The 15,431-nt window shown below is 38.9% G+C and overlaps 1 protein-coding gene across 3 annotated transcripts in view; it reads left to right on the top strand.

Annotated features, from left to right (window-relative positions):
* The window catches only part of LOC106514421 (mediator complex subunit 13L), a 115,313-nt gene that overhangs the window by 82,419 nt on the left and 17,463 nt on the right, over positions 1-15,431 (top strand). For 2 of the 3 annotated variants that reach the window (XM_014003677.1, XM_014003675.1), the window contains exons 5-8: positions 10,290-10,435; positions 11,782-11,988; positions 12,744-12,908; positions 14,174-14,330. In XM_014003677.1, coding sequence (XP_013859131.1) covers positions 10,290-10,435; positions 11,782-11,988; positions 12,744-12,908; positions 14,174-14,330 — 675 coding nt within the window. The remainder of the gene's footprint in view (positions 1-10,289; positions 10,436-11,781; positions 11,989-12,743; positions 12,909-14,173; positions 14,331-15,431) is intronic. The other variant, XM_014003676.1, reaches the window with a different exon arrangement.

The raw sequence follows: 15,431 nt of genomic DNA, 5'->3' as shown, positions 1-15,431 counted from the left end.
TTTAATGCCTCTAACCTCATGAGAACCTGCATCCTGAAGTTAAAGACATTTGTTTTAAACTGGTGTCTTTATTAAGAGGGACTAGATTTTAAGTTTTGTTTTTAATTAAAAAAATTCTATTTGTATTTTTTAATCTTTTTAATTTTTCAATATATATATACAGTATATATACTGTATATATTTTATTTAGAAGTTTCTATTATCCTAAATAGCACTGGGAAATTAAAAATGAGCACAAAAAAAAAGCTTGGGACTCAAGAGGATACCCCCCGCCCGCCCCTCCCAGTAGTGGTGCCCCTGGTGGTAGACAGGCAATGTTCCACAGAGAATTTACATGAGCTGAGTCACAGCGCCGCACATCCCTGTTGAATGCAGAGACAAACAGAGGTTTAGTTTCTGTGGCAGTAGATTTGTGACTCCTGAGCTTTTAATAAGTGCCACAGAGCTGATTTATTTTCATAGGATGAGGTTTAAAGGGACAAGTTGTACTGGTCTCTGCTGTCGGCCCTGTAGCAATTGTTCTTGTTTTTACGGGTCCACTCCGAGGCAGATCAGCTGACTGGCAGGAAGGTATACTCAAAAAAATGATTTGTTGAATTTACTTAACAAAGTTATGTCAAGTGGTTCCACTCAACCAAGTTGAGTAAAGATAAGATTTACACAAGTAATGCAAGTAAATCTTGTTACATTTACTGAACTCGATTGAGTGGAACCACTTGACATAACTTTGTTAAGTAAATTCAGCAAATCATTTGGCGCTTGTGGCATCACGGTACTGCAAAATAAAAGCGCACTGCATGACGAGCCACGGCAGCACCACCAGGGTACATCTGCAGTAGTCCGCCCCCGCTACACAGATTCACATGACAGATAAACGAGAGAGGTCATCGTTACACCACTAAACACTCCTGTTTAAGTATGTATGATAATGATGTTTAAAGATTTAAATTATGGCGTGATAAACTTTTAAGTGTTTGTATTTTTACTATTTTAATTCACTTTTTTAGACTCCAAAGGGTCTCGATGATGAGTTTTAGTAGAACAGATACAGAATGATTTGCAGCGTCTGCAGGTCTGTGAAAGGACCAGTTGTTTTTAGAAGAGAAGCGGCCCTGTCTCTGCCTCTGAAACACATTATTAAATAAAAAGCCCGGCGCTAGTAAAATTGTTTTGAGGAAAAGGGAGCAATCAGGGAGTGATGCACCAACTCATGAGGATGCAGATGTAAATGCCGTGGAGCTTTTTGCAGCCACATGCTGCAATATTACAACATCTTGCAGTAAGACAAACCAAAATTCTACAACACTGGATGGTTGTGAAGGAGTACTACCTGTAATTTGTACAAGTAAAGATTTAATGCTACATAATGGAGCAGAAGAACCATAACATTAAAAAAAAACTTTTACTTTGCATTTTAAATATTTTTGTATTTGGTTTGGTTCTTTGGTTTTGTGTGTTGTCCTGCAATGAATTTGAGAAAAAAAACAAACACCTTGAAACACATATGGTCAAACGTTACAAATTAACTAATAAGAGTGGAGCAGGGAGGTGTGCAAAATCAAAACAATAAATAAATGCAAAGTTAAGAAGTGTTACAATTTAAGTCCGGTAACTCGTGAAAAGCAGGAAGGTGCAACGACGCTCCAGTGTGAGTGCAAACGCACAAGTGCAAAAATTTGCTTTCAGAAGTATCACCTACAGCTTGCGTGTGTGCGCTGTTGTATCTGTGTGCGTGTCGGTGAGGCGTCTGCACATCACGTTAAGTCCTCCACATTTTTAAAGCAGGAATATGTTTAACACCCCCCCCCCCTCCGCTGAGCCATCACAGACTCTCTCTTTATGTGAATTATTGAACTATTGTTGAAGGTGGAGATCGAGGAGGATGTGGGGGGAAAGAAATTCTCTCGAACAGTATCGCTCAAACCTTATGTGCATGTCCTTTTGTTCCCCTCTACTCTAAACCATTTTTACAAATTTTATAAATAATAAAAAAAATTATACATAAATAAGAACTCATTCTCTTGCCATCTATACACACCCCCCCACACACCATCTCTTGTTTTAACTGTTGCAGTGTTGCTCCACAGTTGTGGAAACACCTGCAGATTCCTGGAAATCGGGGCTTTCATGCCATGAGGGAACATTGCTCAGAGGCACACAATGACCTCCATTCTTATCACCTCCTTTGTCTCTTCTTCTCTCCCAAAACCTGTACCTTTCATGCCCAACAGGGGGCGTTTCGGTGCCAGCTCTGGAGCCTTGGCACGGCTGCCTTTGTCAGGCTTATCTGGTGTTTATCTTGTTTGTGTCCATGGGGCACAGCGGGTTGTGGTAGATCCAGGAGATGATTCCCCCGACCCCTCCTCCTCCTCCTCCTCCTCCTCCTGAGCCTTACACTGCTGCTCTCTTTGTGTCTGAATGGGAGGGAAGCGCTTGCGGTTGGTAACGCGTTGCATCAGCATCAGACGCTGAAGGGAGGAGAGCACGAGAAGGAGCGAGAGGGTTTTGCAGGGATCCAGCGCGAGCGCAAGAGACGAGGCATCAGACAGAGAGGAAGAGGAGGGGAGGAGGTGCTCAGTGTGTGTGTGGGGAGCTGGGTGGGGTGGGGGATCAGAGAAGGTGGGGGGTCGTAAATTAATCATCACCATAGACGACTGAATGGATGTGTTAGAGTTTGTCTCTCTCATTAGTCCAGTCAATTCTGTGCATGACAAACAGCGCACTGTTTTTTCCTTTTTATATAGCTGCTTTCATTTCACTAATGGCCATAAACTCATGCATAAATAATATTCCTAGTTTAGTGTAACAGACTTGTCCTCTGGTACAAAACAGAAACCTGCTACCCTTCTTGTTTGAACACTTTCTTTGTCGTTTAACAAATCGTCACTTAACCTGACACAAAACATGTTTTTTAAAATCCTCTCTTCATCCACTTTTCCTCTTATCTTTTAGGGCAAGGGTCAGTGAGACGTAAACCATCACCTCAGCAACATTAGGCCACATTACAAGGTCACAGAAAACAGAAAAGTCCAAAAGAATTTAAATTAGAAATCAACCAATTATGTTTTTTTCTTTTAATGACCAATTTTATGAAACTGGCTTGTTCATTTGGCTTTGATCCATAAACATGACATTTGACTGTTCATACACGTTACACTGTACCAGATTGTGAAATCAAAGAAAACAGTGATTGCCTGTGATTAAGCGGTTTAGCCCTATAGAGCCCAATCAATACCCTTTTCCTACTGTAGTTTTAGAAGGCTGCTGTGGATGCAGCACGATGTGAAAAAAATCTCTAAAAGTAAACTTTCCTTTACAGTCAGTTACTTGGAAATTTATACAATAAGTTAAGTTTTGATTATCCTCTTTAAATACAGTTGGTATCGTAATGTTCTGCTCATCCAATGTTGTGATGAAGAAAAAAAAGGCACACCTGCTATGAAACAGGCTCCCCTGCAGTGGGAGGTGTATTGACAAAAAACCATGTGGCGAGGTGTAACAACACTGCTGCCCACAGACTGGACTAACTGCCCTTTAACTGGTTTATTGTAGATGTCTGCAACCTTTACAGTAAAAAAAGGTTGATTCTGCCATTTCTCCAAGGCTGGTCTTTAAGTCAAACCTTTAGTGTTTTGAACTAGTTGGCTATGTTTACATAGAAAGCCTATATTCAATATCATGTGTGCAAAACTGCACTTTATCCCTTGCACTTTAAATGTGTTAATAAATAAAACTTTTTCATAGATTTAACAAGCAAAACAACACTGTATGGTGGAACGTTGGAGTAATGAGGTGGCTAATAAATTACCAGCTGAAACTGATCTGTTTGTTTTGCTTTCTGTGTTATTAGTTTTAATCTGTTTAGAGATTCTGAAACTGAACTCTAACAAAAACTGGGATATTAATAAAAAATACTGTATATTGCTGGTTGAGTTTGATCAGGTGTGGCTGAAGCAGGTTATTAAAAAATAAAAAATGACAGTCTGATTCAGTCTAATATAATTTTTTATTCATCAGATTTACTTATTTTAACACAAACATCTCTGATGAAACCTGTGCAGTCATTTCATTTATGTGAAGGCCGCTTGTTTTCATGCACTGATTAACGCCTTGATAGATTTATATGAAAGGAGACAAGTCAGACATGTCTTGTTCAAAGTCTTCAGCACAAAAAGTCGAAATTTAATCATGTTCACCATGGTGAAATATTTCCACTTGACCTAATTATGCTCATGTTAGAACTCTTTTCTTTCACTGAGTATAAGAAGAAAAATGTATCAAAGCTGAATAAGAAGAAAAGATCCAGTTAGAATGATAGCAAGAAAGGCTCACATTTTACATCTCAACTGAGCGTTTTCAGCTCAAAAATATGATTTAAGCAAATATTATCGGATAAAATGTACAGCCTTTCAGACTTTACTCTTTGACAGATTTGACTTAATCTGAGCCTTTTAGTTTTTTGACAAAAAGAACGAGAAGCTACGTCAGCATGTGAAAGGTGTAAGATTCAAAATAGAGCATAATTAGGGGTCAGAGGATTTTCTTGACAGGTTTTAAATGTGACTGACAAGAAAAATGCTCCCCGGAGTGGCGGATTGTTAAATGCGCTGACAGTTAGAGTCGATGGTTAAGTGGGTGCATGAATCATAGAGCGGTGACTGGCAGCATATAATGAGTATAGGTGAGAATAAAAATCAAAAAAAATCACAATATCATTTTAGCACTCATACGGTAATTACTGTATTTGTGCTAAAGGTTTATAAAATTGCTTAGTGACTGACTATTATATGGATATCATTGTACTATAAAAGAATTAGACTGATTGCAGTAAGTGTCAATCCTGCTTTTTCTGTCACATAAAAGTCTTGAAATAGCTGCAGGATTGATTTGTCTTTTGTTTCTTTGATAGAGTTAAAGGAAAGAAATGGCGAGAAGCATGTGATAGCAATAGATACAGTAAAAAAAAATAGAGATCGATAAAGAGAACAGTGATGCATCACAGAAACCTTCATCCAGATGCTTTTTAATTAGTGCAAAAGATATGAAGTTAAAGTCTTAAGTCACTCGGTTTGGCGTTTTAACTGAGGTCAGCAACTTCTGAATTCCCTTTGCTTGTTTGTGTTAGAAAATATGAACAAAACTGCTGTGAAACTATTCTTAGTTTATTTAATGTATGGTAGTAATTTGTTCTTTATTTTTTGATAGACTAGTTAAAGCAAAGAAATTACGAGAAATCTCTCTGGGAATGCAGCAATAGATGGGTGGGTATTATACAAAATTAAATCTTTTGGGATTTATACCAGGTTATAATGTCATTCTCTCATCCAAAACATACCCAGAGTATTGCTTTGACTCATTCATGCATGTTTGAGAAATCCTTGAATCTCCTGTGGTAGCCATGTGGAGCTACCTTAACTCTGGCTGCTACAAAGCTCTGCCCATGTATACAAAGCTCCTCCCTGGAGCTCAGTCTGCATTTGAGCTCCCGCCCCACAGAGCAACCTTCCCCTGAAGCATTGTTGTAAAGACGTGCTGAAGTGGGAGTGTTGGAAACGGTAGGAAGTTCCTAAAGAGACAGAGACCAATTTCAAGTCATTTACGGTAGATATTAGTAATGATTCAAAGTCAATTTTATTTTTGATATACAGCATTTTCAACAACTGAAGGTAACATAGTTACTTGACTGTGGTATAGAATTTCACTCTATGCCTGGAAAATACATAATACACCCCTTTTAATGTGGTGATTTGTCTTTTATTTCTTTAATAAATTGATTAAAGCTAAGAAATGGTGAGAAATCGCTCCGAGTATGCAGCAATAAATACAAAAATAAAAAACAGATTGATAAAGAGAACTGTGATGACATCCAGATGCTTTTTCTGTTTTTTAATTAGTAAAAGATATGAAGTAAAAGCCTTTAGTCACTCAGTTTGACGTTTTAACTGAGGTCAGCAACTTGTGCATATCCCCTTCACTTGTTTGTGTTTAAAAAATATGAACAAAATATCTTCACAGCATGTTTTTTTTCTGCTGTGAAACTATTTTTAGTTTCTTTAATGTGGTAATTTGTCTTTGCGTGGCGCTCTTATCCAAAAAGCCTAATTATGCTGCTTGAACTGGGCACCTTATCACTGTTCATCCACATAAATGCTGTTCGAGCATAAACATTGTGATAGCAGTTGTGGGCAAAGCAACTCTGGGGAGCGGAGGGTGGGGGGTGGGGGTCACTGAATAATACATCAAACTTAGTGCATCCGCCTTATGGTACGTTTTGCTGGTGGTGTGTGCTGAAGTACGTACAGGGTTCTTCACACACACACACACACACACACACACACACACACACACACACGCACACACACCTGTCATGCATGTTTGCTGGTTTGGTAGCAACTGTTTGCTTGAAATAAACAGCTGTATCAGTCCACTGCAAGCAGATTTGGAGGGTGCTCAGAAGAGTTTACAAGCATGTAAACATCCCCTGCAAATGGTCCATGTGCACCAGAGGGGTGTCTGCACATGTGTGGAAACACTGGAAAAGCAGAATAACCCGCGACGATGCTGCTCCGGTGGCCGACAGAACATTTAAGGTGCAGATTAAAGGCGATTAATCTCCCAGATTGGAGAGAAAATCCGGAGAGAATGCTATCACACCTGACTGTAGTTACAATCGGAGCGCAGTTATCACACCATCGGATTAAGATGCATCTAATAGCAAAGATACGAGCATTGAGTACAACCCGTTTTCCCCCTCTTTTTTTGTTGCTTATCAGTTTTTGCTCAGCAGAGTTACTTTCTGTGTAGATGTGTTAAGTCTGTGATGCATGTCGAACATTAATCAGCTCCCCTGCTGGCTGTCAGGCTCAGAGTTGTGAGGAGGTGGAGAGACACATGTTGTTAACACAGTTTCAACATTAACTGCTTTTCTCTTCTCTGTCGTTTAGATTCACTCGCTTTAATTGTTGTGCTTTTGAGTCGTTCGCTGACTTATAGTGTTTGATACAGTAAATTTGGACACGCCTTCACACAAACTGATGTACATTAGCTGATTGATTTCGCCATAAACTCACACTCAGGAGCCACCCATTAAAACTCTGATCTCATCGATATGTGTGCAGCATTTGCAGCATGTGGGGCTGAATTATTCACTTCGTCTTCTGTCTCTCCCTTGGTTGTGCTCCTTTACTCCTCTTTTTCTTTTTTTTAACATTTCCGTATCTTCTTAATTTCCTTTCACTCCCCCCCAACTTTCACATTTTGTCTACTCATGCATGTCCTTAATTCCCCATGTCTACGTCTTCTTCTTCTCTTCCCTTTCTTCTTTTTCACAGTCTGTTTTTTTTCTCTTCTCCTGTCAGCCCTTAGGCATGTCTCAGCCATCTCTCCTCTTCATTTATTAATACCTGTACTCATCCAGCTGAGCACACACACACACACACACACACATACACACAGCTGCCTCACATCTCTGTCTGACGTTCTCACACACATACGCGCGTTATGCCTGCCGACTGCACTGAAGTCCCAGAGGATGTGAGGAGCCTGGAGTGTCCACACACTCACACCAGCTTACGGTGCAGGAAAATGCCCTTTGTAAAAGGACAGGGAGCATCAATCTCCCAGCTGGGTCAGTGTGCAGTTTGAGGCTTTTTTTTCTTTTTGTAGCTCTGCGCTTCCTAGACTTGCGTGATTGCACTTTATTCCAATTACAATACATCTGATGTTACAGTTGTCACTATTGTTTCACCTGACTGCGATCTCATTTACAACTAGAGAATTAGCATTTTCTGTGAAAATGGAGGGAGAAAGCTTAATGCTAAAAGATTTTTGCTGAATAGATTAAAAAGCTGAAACTAGTCTAAAATAGCTAAAAAGAAATAGCTGAAATTATCATAAAAAACAGAAAGCGCAGTGAGAAGCAGAAGTTATCACGAAACTGTGAATTCAGCTGAAAAAAGCTCAAATGAGCTAAAAAGTAGCAAAAAATCCCACTAAAAAAGCTGCAGGAAGTTTAAAATAGCAAGAAGCTAAAAGAAGCACAAAAAGTTGAACTTAGCAGAAGAATAGCACAAACAGAAAACAAATTACATTTAGCAAAATAGAAGCTGAACAAAGCTAAAATTAGCATAAAGGAGTTGCTAAAAAAAGCAGAACCAGAACAGTGGCTAAAATGTACGGTAAAGATTTATGAACATTTTAAAGGTTTTAAGGATGAAGACAGCTCTATTCATTTTCAAAGGGAAAAAAATAATGGCAGAAAAATAACTAAAAATTGCAAAAAAGTGCAGTAATACCATAGGAAAATTGAAATGTTGTGAAGTAGCTAAACATTTTGACTTATAAAATGTACAAATAGCACAACAATTGTGGCACAACATATGTGCCAAAAACCATACAGAACAAAATATGATCTTACACAATTATTTACAGAGCTACACATTTGGCTATGCACAGTGTTAGGTTGACTCAACAATCCATAAACTGGAACAAATATTCTTTATATTGTCTACATGAAATTACATGAAATTGTGCATTAGATTATTTTCAAGCTTTGACCAAAACCTTGAAGATAATCTTAGATGAAAGGCAAACAACATTATATATTCCTTCACAGGAAGTTGCAAAAAAAAAAAAACCCAAAAAATAAAATAAATAAATAAAATGATGATTTTCATAGGTAATGAAGACATTTTATAGGAGTCATATGTTTGTGAACACATTCACTCTGATCAGTGCTCACATTTAAACATAATAACAGAGCAATCAGTGGGGGGGGGGGGGGGGGGATAAATGTTTATGAATGCTTCATTTCACATTGTTAGATCTGTGTAGAGTTGTTAACATCAATCTGTCAGAAAACCAATTATGCAACCTGTCAGTCACTTGGATTTTTTTTAAATGGAAAAAATAAACTTTTCTGTGGCCGTTTTGGTGCATTTAGGATCATGATTTTGCTTTGGTTACGTGACAGCAGAGATGATGAACATCCCCTACTGTTATTTTTTGCTTGTATGTGCGTTTGTGCACAGCAGACGGGTCCTCTTGACTTGCAGCTGTTTCCCTGAGCTTCCACCTATATTTAGCTCTTTGTGCGAGTGGAACGATGCTCTGAGGACGAGGTTGGAAGGCAGTGACAGCGAAAGCATTTTGACTCATGTGTTATAGAAATGTGAACCGCAGAGATGGTGCGCTACGGCTGTGTGCATGTGAGAGAAACTGTAGGTGAACTCATCATGCACCTCAGTGCCAGCCCATTGCGAGGCATGCATATGTATGCACTTTAGATTGTAAAGAACTCGGTTCAAACCACCTGCTGTCATTAGTGTTTCTCTCTCTCTGGGAGCACGAGGAGTGTTTATGAAGCAGAAAAACTTGGCCTCAGCTCCCCTTGGGTGACTTCAGCGCCATCTGGAGGCTGTCATCATCAAAACGGAGACATCCGGGCTTAAATAGACGGTGTTTAGTCCTGGCCATGCATGTGGAACTGGCCATTTTATTGAATTTGATGATCCATTACAGCTCAAATGGAGGTCCAACTCCCTCGGGGTGAAGAGGATATTGCATAGGCAGCAGGGCAATCACAAGGCGATTACAGTACCTGCTGACTGTATTGTAATACTGATATATAAACCAAGGTATTAAGGAGGTTTACAGATTAAAAAATATATATCAGTGAAGCTGTCTAGGTGCTTAATGACGTCCAGCACGCCCACTGCTGTATAGATTGCAATAAAGGCCCAACAATTACTCCTTCTTGATTAAAAAAAGAGCAATGCATGATGAACTGCGTGCAGGCTGTGTAATAAAGAGAGAGTTGCATATGTAAACATTTAGCGACCACAATCAGTCACAAGGAAATGAGGATTTATACCAGCAATAAGGATCATATGTGGGAGCTGATGCAGAAGATCAATGGTAGTAAAGCTTAGTGAGGCTTCGATACAACGCTGAGGGGTTTTATAAACTGCAATGTGGTGAAAAAGACTCATCATCTGTTGTTTTACAGCTTAAAGAGAAGGAACACTTTATACACAATTCTGCTAAATTCAAACAGTACAAAATTACTATTTTTACATGAATCTGAAATTGTTTCAGCTGTGGAGCTAATTTCACATGCAGCTTTGGTAAAATAGGCAAAGAAAAGAAATTCACAAGCTGAGTTTTAAAGTTGAAAAGTTGCCTCTGTGTTTCTGTGATCAGTTCAGTTCACGAACACCACATGTCTGCGCTGTTTCGTGCCTGGCTGTGAATTCACGTCTTTCTAAATCTCCGCTGTCTTCTCTTCACAGTGAACATCTATCATGTTCCTTCTCCTTCTTCCTCCATGGGGAGAGTAACGTGTGCACAAGTGTGGAGATCGCCCAGCACCAGCCTGCGTACCACATCACAGAGCAGCACATCCGACTCGCACAGACCTCTGCCACACCGGTGCAGGGTAAGACCACCAATCAATGAACATTTTTAAAAGTCTGTGAGCATAGGCTAAAAAAGGGATCTTGTTTATGGACCACTGACACTGTTTAGCACCGCCTATCAGATATTCATTTACCATTATTTAACCAGGCTAGTCCCGTTGAGTTCGCAGATCTCTTTTTCATGGGAGATCTTGAGGCAACCTATTGTACATGTTTTTGGGGCTGGGGGAAACCGGAATACCCAGAGAAAACCCACACAAGCATGAGAAGAACATGCAAACTCCACACAGAAAGACTTCAGGTCTGAACCGGGGATCAAACCCAGGACCTTGTTGCTGTGAGGCATCGATGCTAACCGCTGAGCTGTTGTGCCGCCAGATATGGTTTGTGGGATTGTTTGGGGGCAACCCACAGTGAAGTTAATGATGGGACAGGTTCTCAAACTTTCTTTATATCGCTCAAATGTTGGGATTAGTGCCTCACAATCTGAAGATGCAAAATATAGATAATGTTGTACTGTGGTGCAATAATTTGACTAGAAATATAATGTATTAATTAGTACTGTATAGTATTTCAAAATATCAAAGATATTGCTAGAGAAAACTTCTGTATACAGTGATCATATTAGGAGCATCAAGACCAGTGGGGCTGGGTGATAAACAGATAGTATACATACAGTATAATCTTATAGTAGGCTGATCTGTCATGCATTAAAGGCTGAATATAAAATTAAACAACCTTATTGTCCACACATTACATTTGGCATATATTGTATTAATTTAATGTATGTGATTTTGTTGTAATGGTGCTAAATGAATTTGTTATTATGGCCTGTAACCTTCTGCATAATGTATATTATTGTTAATAAATAAAATATAATTACATAAGATGTGTTCAAGTTTTAAGCTAGCCCTTATCCATATATTTTACAATATTAAGTGGGAAAAATGATCTGTAGGCAGCTGATATGATACGCAGCCAGGATCACTTGATACCACTTTAACATAGTTCGCACTAGACCACAAACAGACTAGACCACACACACACACACCAGCACTGGATGCCCCCAAACTGGGCCGTGATGCTTTGTATTAAGCAAAGATGGTGGTGTCTGTGAAATGGTCCATGCATTCTATGACAATTTCCAATCAAAAGTTTAATTATGATAAAAACAATGGAAAGAAAACTTTATTTAGAGGATTGGTTTTCAAAGTTGGGGTCTGGACTTCACTTTTGAGATGATTTCCAGTAATTTAATTAAATCTAAGGGCTTGTCTGACATGTTTTAAATTTCTTCCAGTTTCTCATCTTGTCTCTGTCCAACATTTGTGGATTTTGATCGTTTTTCATTTGGGTGTGTGCACAGTGGTCCTGAGTCCGTACGGACTGAGTGGCACTCTGACGGGTCAGGCCTACAAAATGAGTGATCCCGCAGCTCGGAAGCTGATGGAGGACTGGAGCTACTTTTATCCCATGGTGCTTCCGCAGAAGGAAGGAAGTGGTGAGAAGGACCAAAAGGAAGCGGGTCATGCTTTTGATCGCGGCGCTCATGTGGCAGTGGACGTCATCGTAGGTACGGTTGAAATTCATTTAACAGCTATAAAAATGTTTTTCATTTTAAAGCATGTTTATAAAAATACAGAGTAGGTTATGGCAGCCCTAGAGGAGTTATTTCCCAGTGAAATCCATGTTCTGCATATTATCTCTATGCAGCTCAGACTAAAGACTACTGCAGATCCCTCAGCATGTAAACAGCAATGAATAATCAATCGCATTAGGGTCCCAGCAATGTTGCTCTATAAAGCAAACAGTGAGACACTAACATTTCATTGATTCCCCTCGTCTCTCTCTGTAGACTACCAGGCAGTTTGAGTTGAGATAGAGGTGGATGTGGTGCTTCTAAAGCACTGATCCACACAGACTGTTAACCTGTCTGAAAGTGGAAGTGACTGGAAGGTAGGAGGGTGAGACAGAAAGAAAGGAGCAGTCGGGGAAAGTGATGTATAAACTCCAGGGAGATTCTCTAACAGGCTAATCAGTCTGATCCCACAATGTCGACTTGACCTGATTACAATTAAAGCTCCTTTGGATATCAGTGACTTTTACACCCTGAAATGATTCTGAGAAAGCATAAACGGAAAAGCAGTCTGTGTCTCTGACAGAGCAGCCATATCTGTGGCCAGTTGTTCTTTTATGCAGTTCTTTTAAGGAAACAAGCATTTTAAAATAGAAATCCAAGTTTTTAAGCGTAATTAAAAAAGTAAACCTTGCAATTATTGCAGCAGCCTTTGTTTTGAAACAATAAACCCTCTTTTTTGTCTTTCTTAGGTGGCGTTAGCATGACCTACCCAGCTGCTTTTGTGTTGATTGCCCAGGCGGACCTACCGGTGGAGCAGCCTCCACTTGCTCCTGCAGTTCAGGGTCCCAACAAGGAGCTGAACAACTGCAGTGTGCCTCTAACTCCACCGACGTCACCAGAACAGCCATGCTCTGGTAAAAAAAATATGCACGCTGGATATTTTCCTACATAATGCCAGAAGAAAGCTGTTACAGTGAAACAAGACAGGATTTGTTTTATATTGTAATATTGAGCACTTTAAAATATACCTAACTATACTTAGCACAGAAAGTAAGGAAATTTGTGTTTGGTAGATTATTTATTTGTTGTAACAACACTTCTCGGCAATACATTTTATAGTGGGCACATGATTGTCAGCACCTGGGGGTACCAGAAGCTTAAAACAAGTGTCATTACATACAGCAAAAATAATCTGTTTGGCAGAGAAGATTTGACACATTTTTCATTTCTACAACCCACAAATTCATCTCTACTGTTCATCCCACAAATGCATGTTCCTTACAAATGTGGCACCATTTGGTTTATTAACAAGGTTTTTTTTAACAGGCTTTTCAGCAATACAGTATATGATTTATTGCCGATTTAAGCTTTTTTGCAACAAAGACGTAATCAAACAAACACAAATTGCCTTACTTTTTGTGCTAAGTTTATATTTAAAATCAATAATTATTCCAACAATTTCTGTTAAAAATAATATGCAAACTGAAAACTCCTTTTTTTAAAGGCAGGCAAAATATTATTTATTTTTAATTTAATTAGTCTTTTACTGTATAAAAAACTGTGGTACTGGAAGTTTTTTTGTTGTTGTCATAGTTTTTAGTTTTGTATTAATCGATTAAAAAGTAAATTCTTGTTTGAACAATAATTTAATAATTCAACTGATTCATATGAAGTAAGAAGCATTATGATGATCTTTATCTTATACACAGTGGCTCTTTTTTTGGCACTTTTAACAGACGTGTCTGAATGAAGCATGAAAAAGTGAGTAATGTGTGAATGACTGAAAGCTGCCCCCTTCACAGACTGAGGAAGCTGTTAATGTTACGTATTTTATGTGTGAAATGGTCTCATGTTACTAGTCAGATGTCATTAGGTCAGAAAGCACCAATGGCACAATTAACACATGACACCGACACATTTACTGGATCAATAAAAGGAAATGCAAGTGTAAAAAAAGTGACATGTTTCACTTCTGGTTAGAATCTAAAAAGCTATTTGTGGATGTGTGGTAAAGTTATTATGCTTTTAATCACACAGATTAAAAGGATTTAAAGTTTTTGCTACATTTAAGTTTTTACTGAGTAAATTACTGTTTGGTATCATGCCCAAATTATTTGCAAGAAAGTATACTTGAAAAAAAAAACTTGTTAATATTTGCTCAATTTGTCTCGTTTTTTAGCAGACAGTGGCTTTGTGACTTCGGCCTCGAATGCCCCAACACCAGACAGCAGCATGGGGATCACCAGCATCAGCCCAAAGCATTCTGGGAAAAAGCTGACCTCCCAGGTGGTTCATCAGGCTTGGAAGGAGTGCTATCTAAACCAGTCCCAGCACACGTATGTCACACCATTTTTTTCAAATGTTTTATGTGATTATCAATGTCTGGTACAGACAGAGATGAGGATAGAAAAGCTGTCCCTCCAGAACATTTACTCACACTGATCAAATCCATCACTAACCTTCATTTAAAATTTGAGCTCTTGACTTTTAGCTGAAGGTACAGAGTCGTGTAAATGGAGGCTAAATCACTTCAATCAAAATTTTAAATAAACTCTCTAAAGGTAGAGTGGGTTTTGCAGGATGTAGGAGAGACTGTGGAAGGGGTTGTGCAACATTGTCGTCCTTTTTAGAGAAATCTGCAGTACTGATAAATCATGCTGATGTTGCAAAAAATCTGCTTTAATAGTTTGTGTAATTATAGGTCTTTTCTGACGGCAGCTGTTAAAACACCACTGAGTCCAAAACTAGTTTTCCCAGGGGGACAAATTGTATGTCCTACTGTATTGTATTGTCTCATCTTGTCATGTATTGTATCATATTGTATTGTGTCATATTGTGTCACATTGAAGGAAATTTTGTAACCGATCAACTGAACGTTAGATCCAGTATTATATTTTTTATATATTCGGATCATTGCAGCCATGAGGTTTAAAACAGAGAATAAATGTTTGTGTGTCTTATCGATGCTCTTTCTGTCTTCCTAAACAAAAGTTGGTTACGTTAACGTCTGACGTAAAAGTTAACACCTTCAGGGTGTAACCAGAAAGAAACATTCATTTTAAGGCTGATTCATTATTATATGACTAGACGTTTAGATGGTTTTGTGGGGTCTTGGTTTTAGATTCAGGCTGTGTTTTCATATTCAGATGAGACGAAGATCATTTTACTCTGAGGCCTCTATGCACTGCTTCTGTATTCTACTGGGGCTGATAAGATTCAACTGGTTTTCTTCTATATTGTTCAAACTTCCATTCATTGGGCCTCATGCAAGAACATGTTCGTATTCTTATCCTAAATTTCTCTTACTTTTGTTCGTACGAAGGGTTCGTACGAACACGCCACGTCAGATTCAACAAACTCTTCTATCTTCAGGAAAAGTGTGTAAACGAGCTGCGTAAATTCCACCTGTTCGTGTCCAGCTGCTCGTGCACGAGGAG

This window comes from Austrofundulus limnaeus, unplaced genomic scaffold, assembly GCF_001266775.1.
Source record: "Austrofundulus limnaeus strain Quisiro unplaced genomic scaffold, Austrofundulus_limnaeus-1.0 Scaffold20, whole genome shotgun sequence".
Classification (NCBI taxonomy): Eukaryota; Metazoa; Chordata; class Actinopteri; order Cyprinodontiformes; family Rivulidae; genus Austrofundulus; species Austrofundulus limnaeus.
The sequence above is the reverse complement of the archived record's forward strand: the minus strand, read 5'-3'. Positions and strand labels throughout refer to the sequence as shown.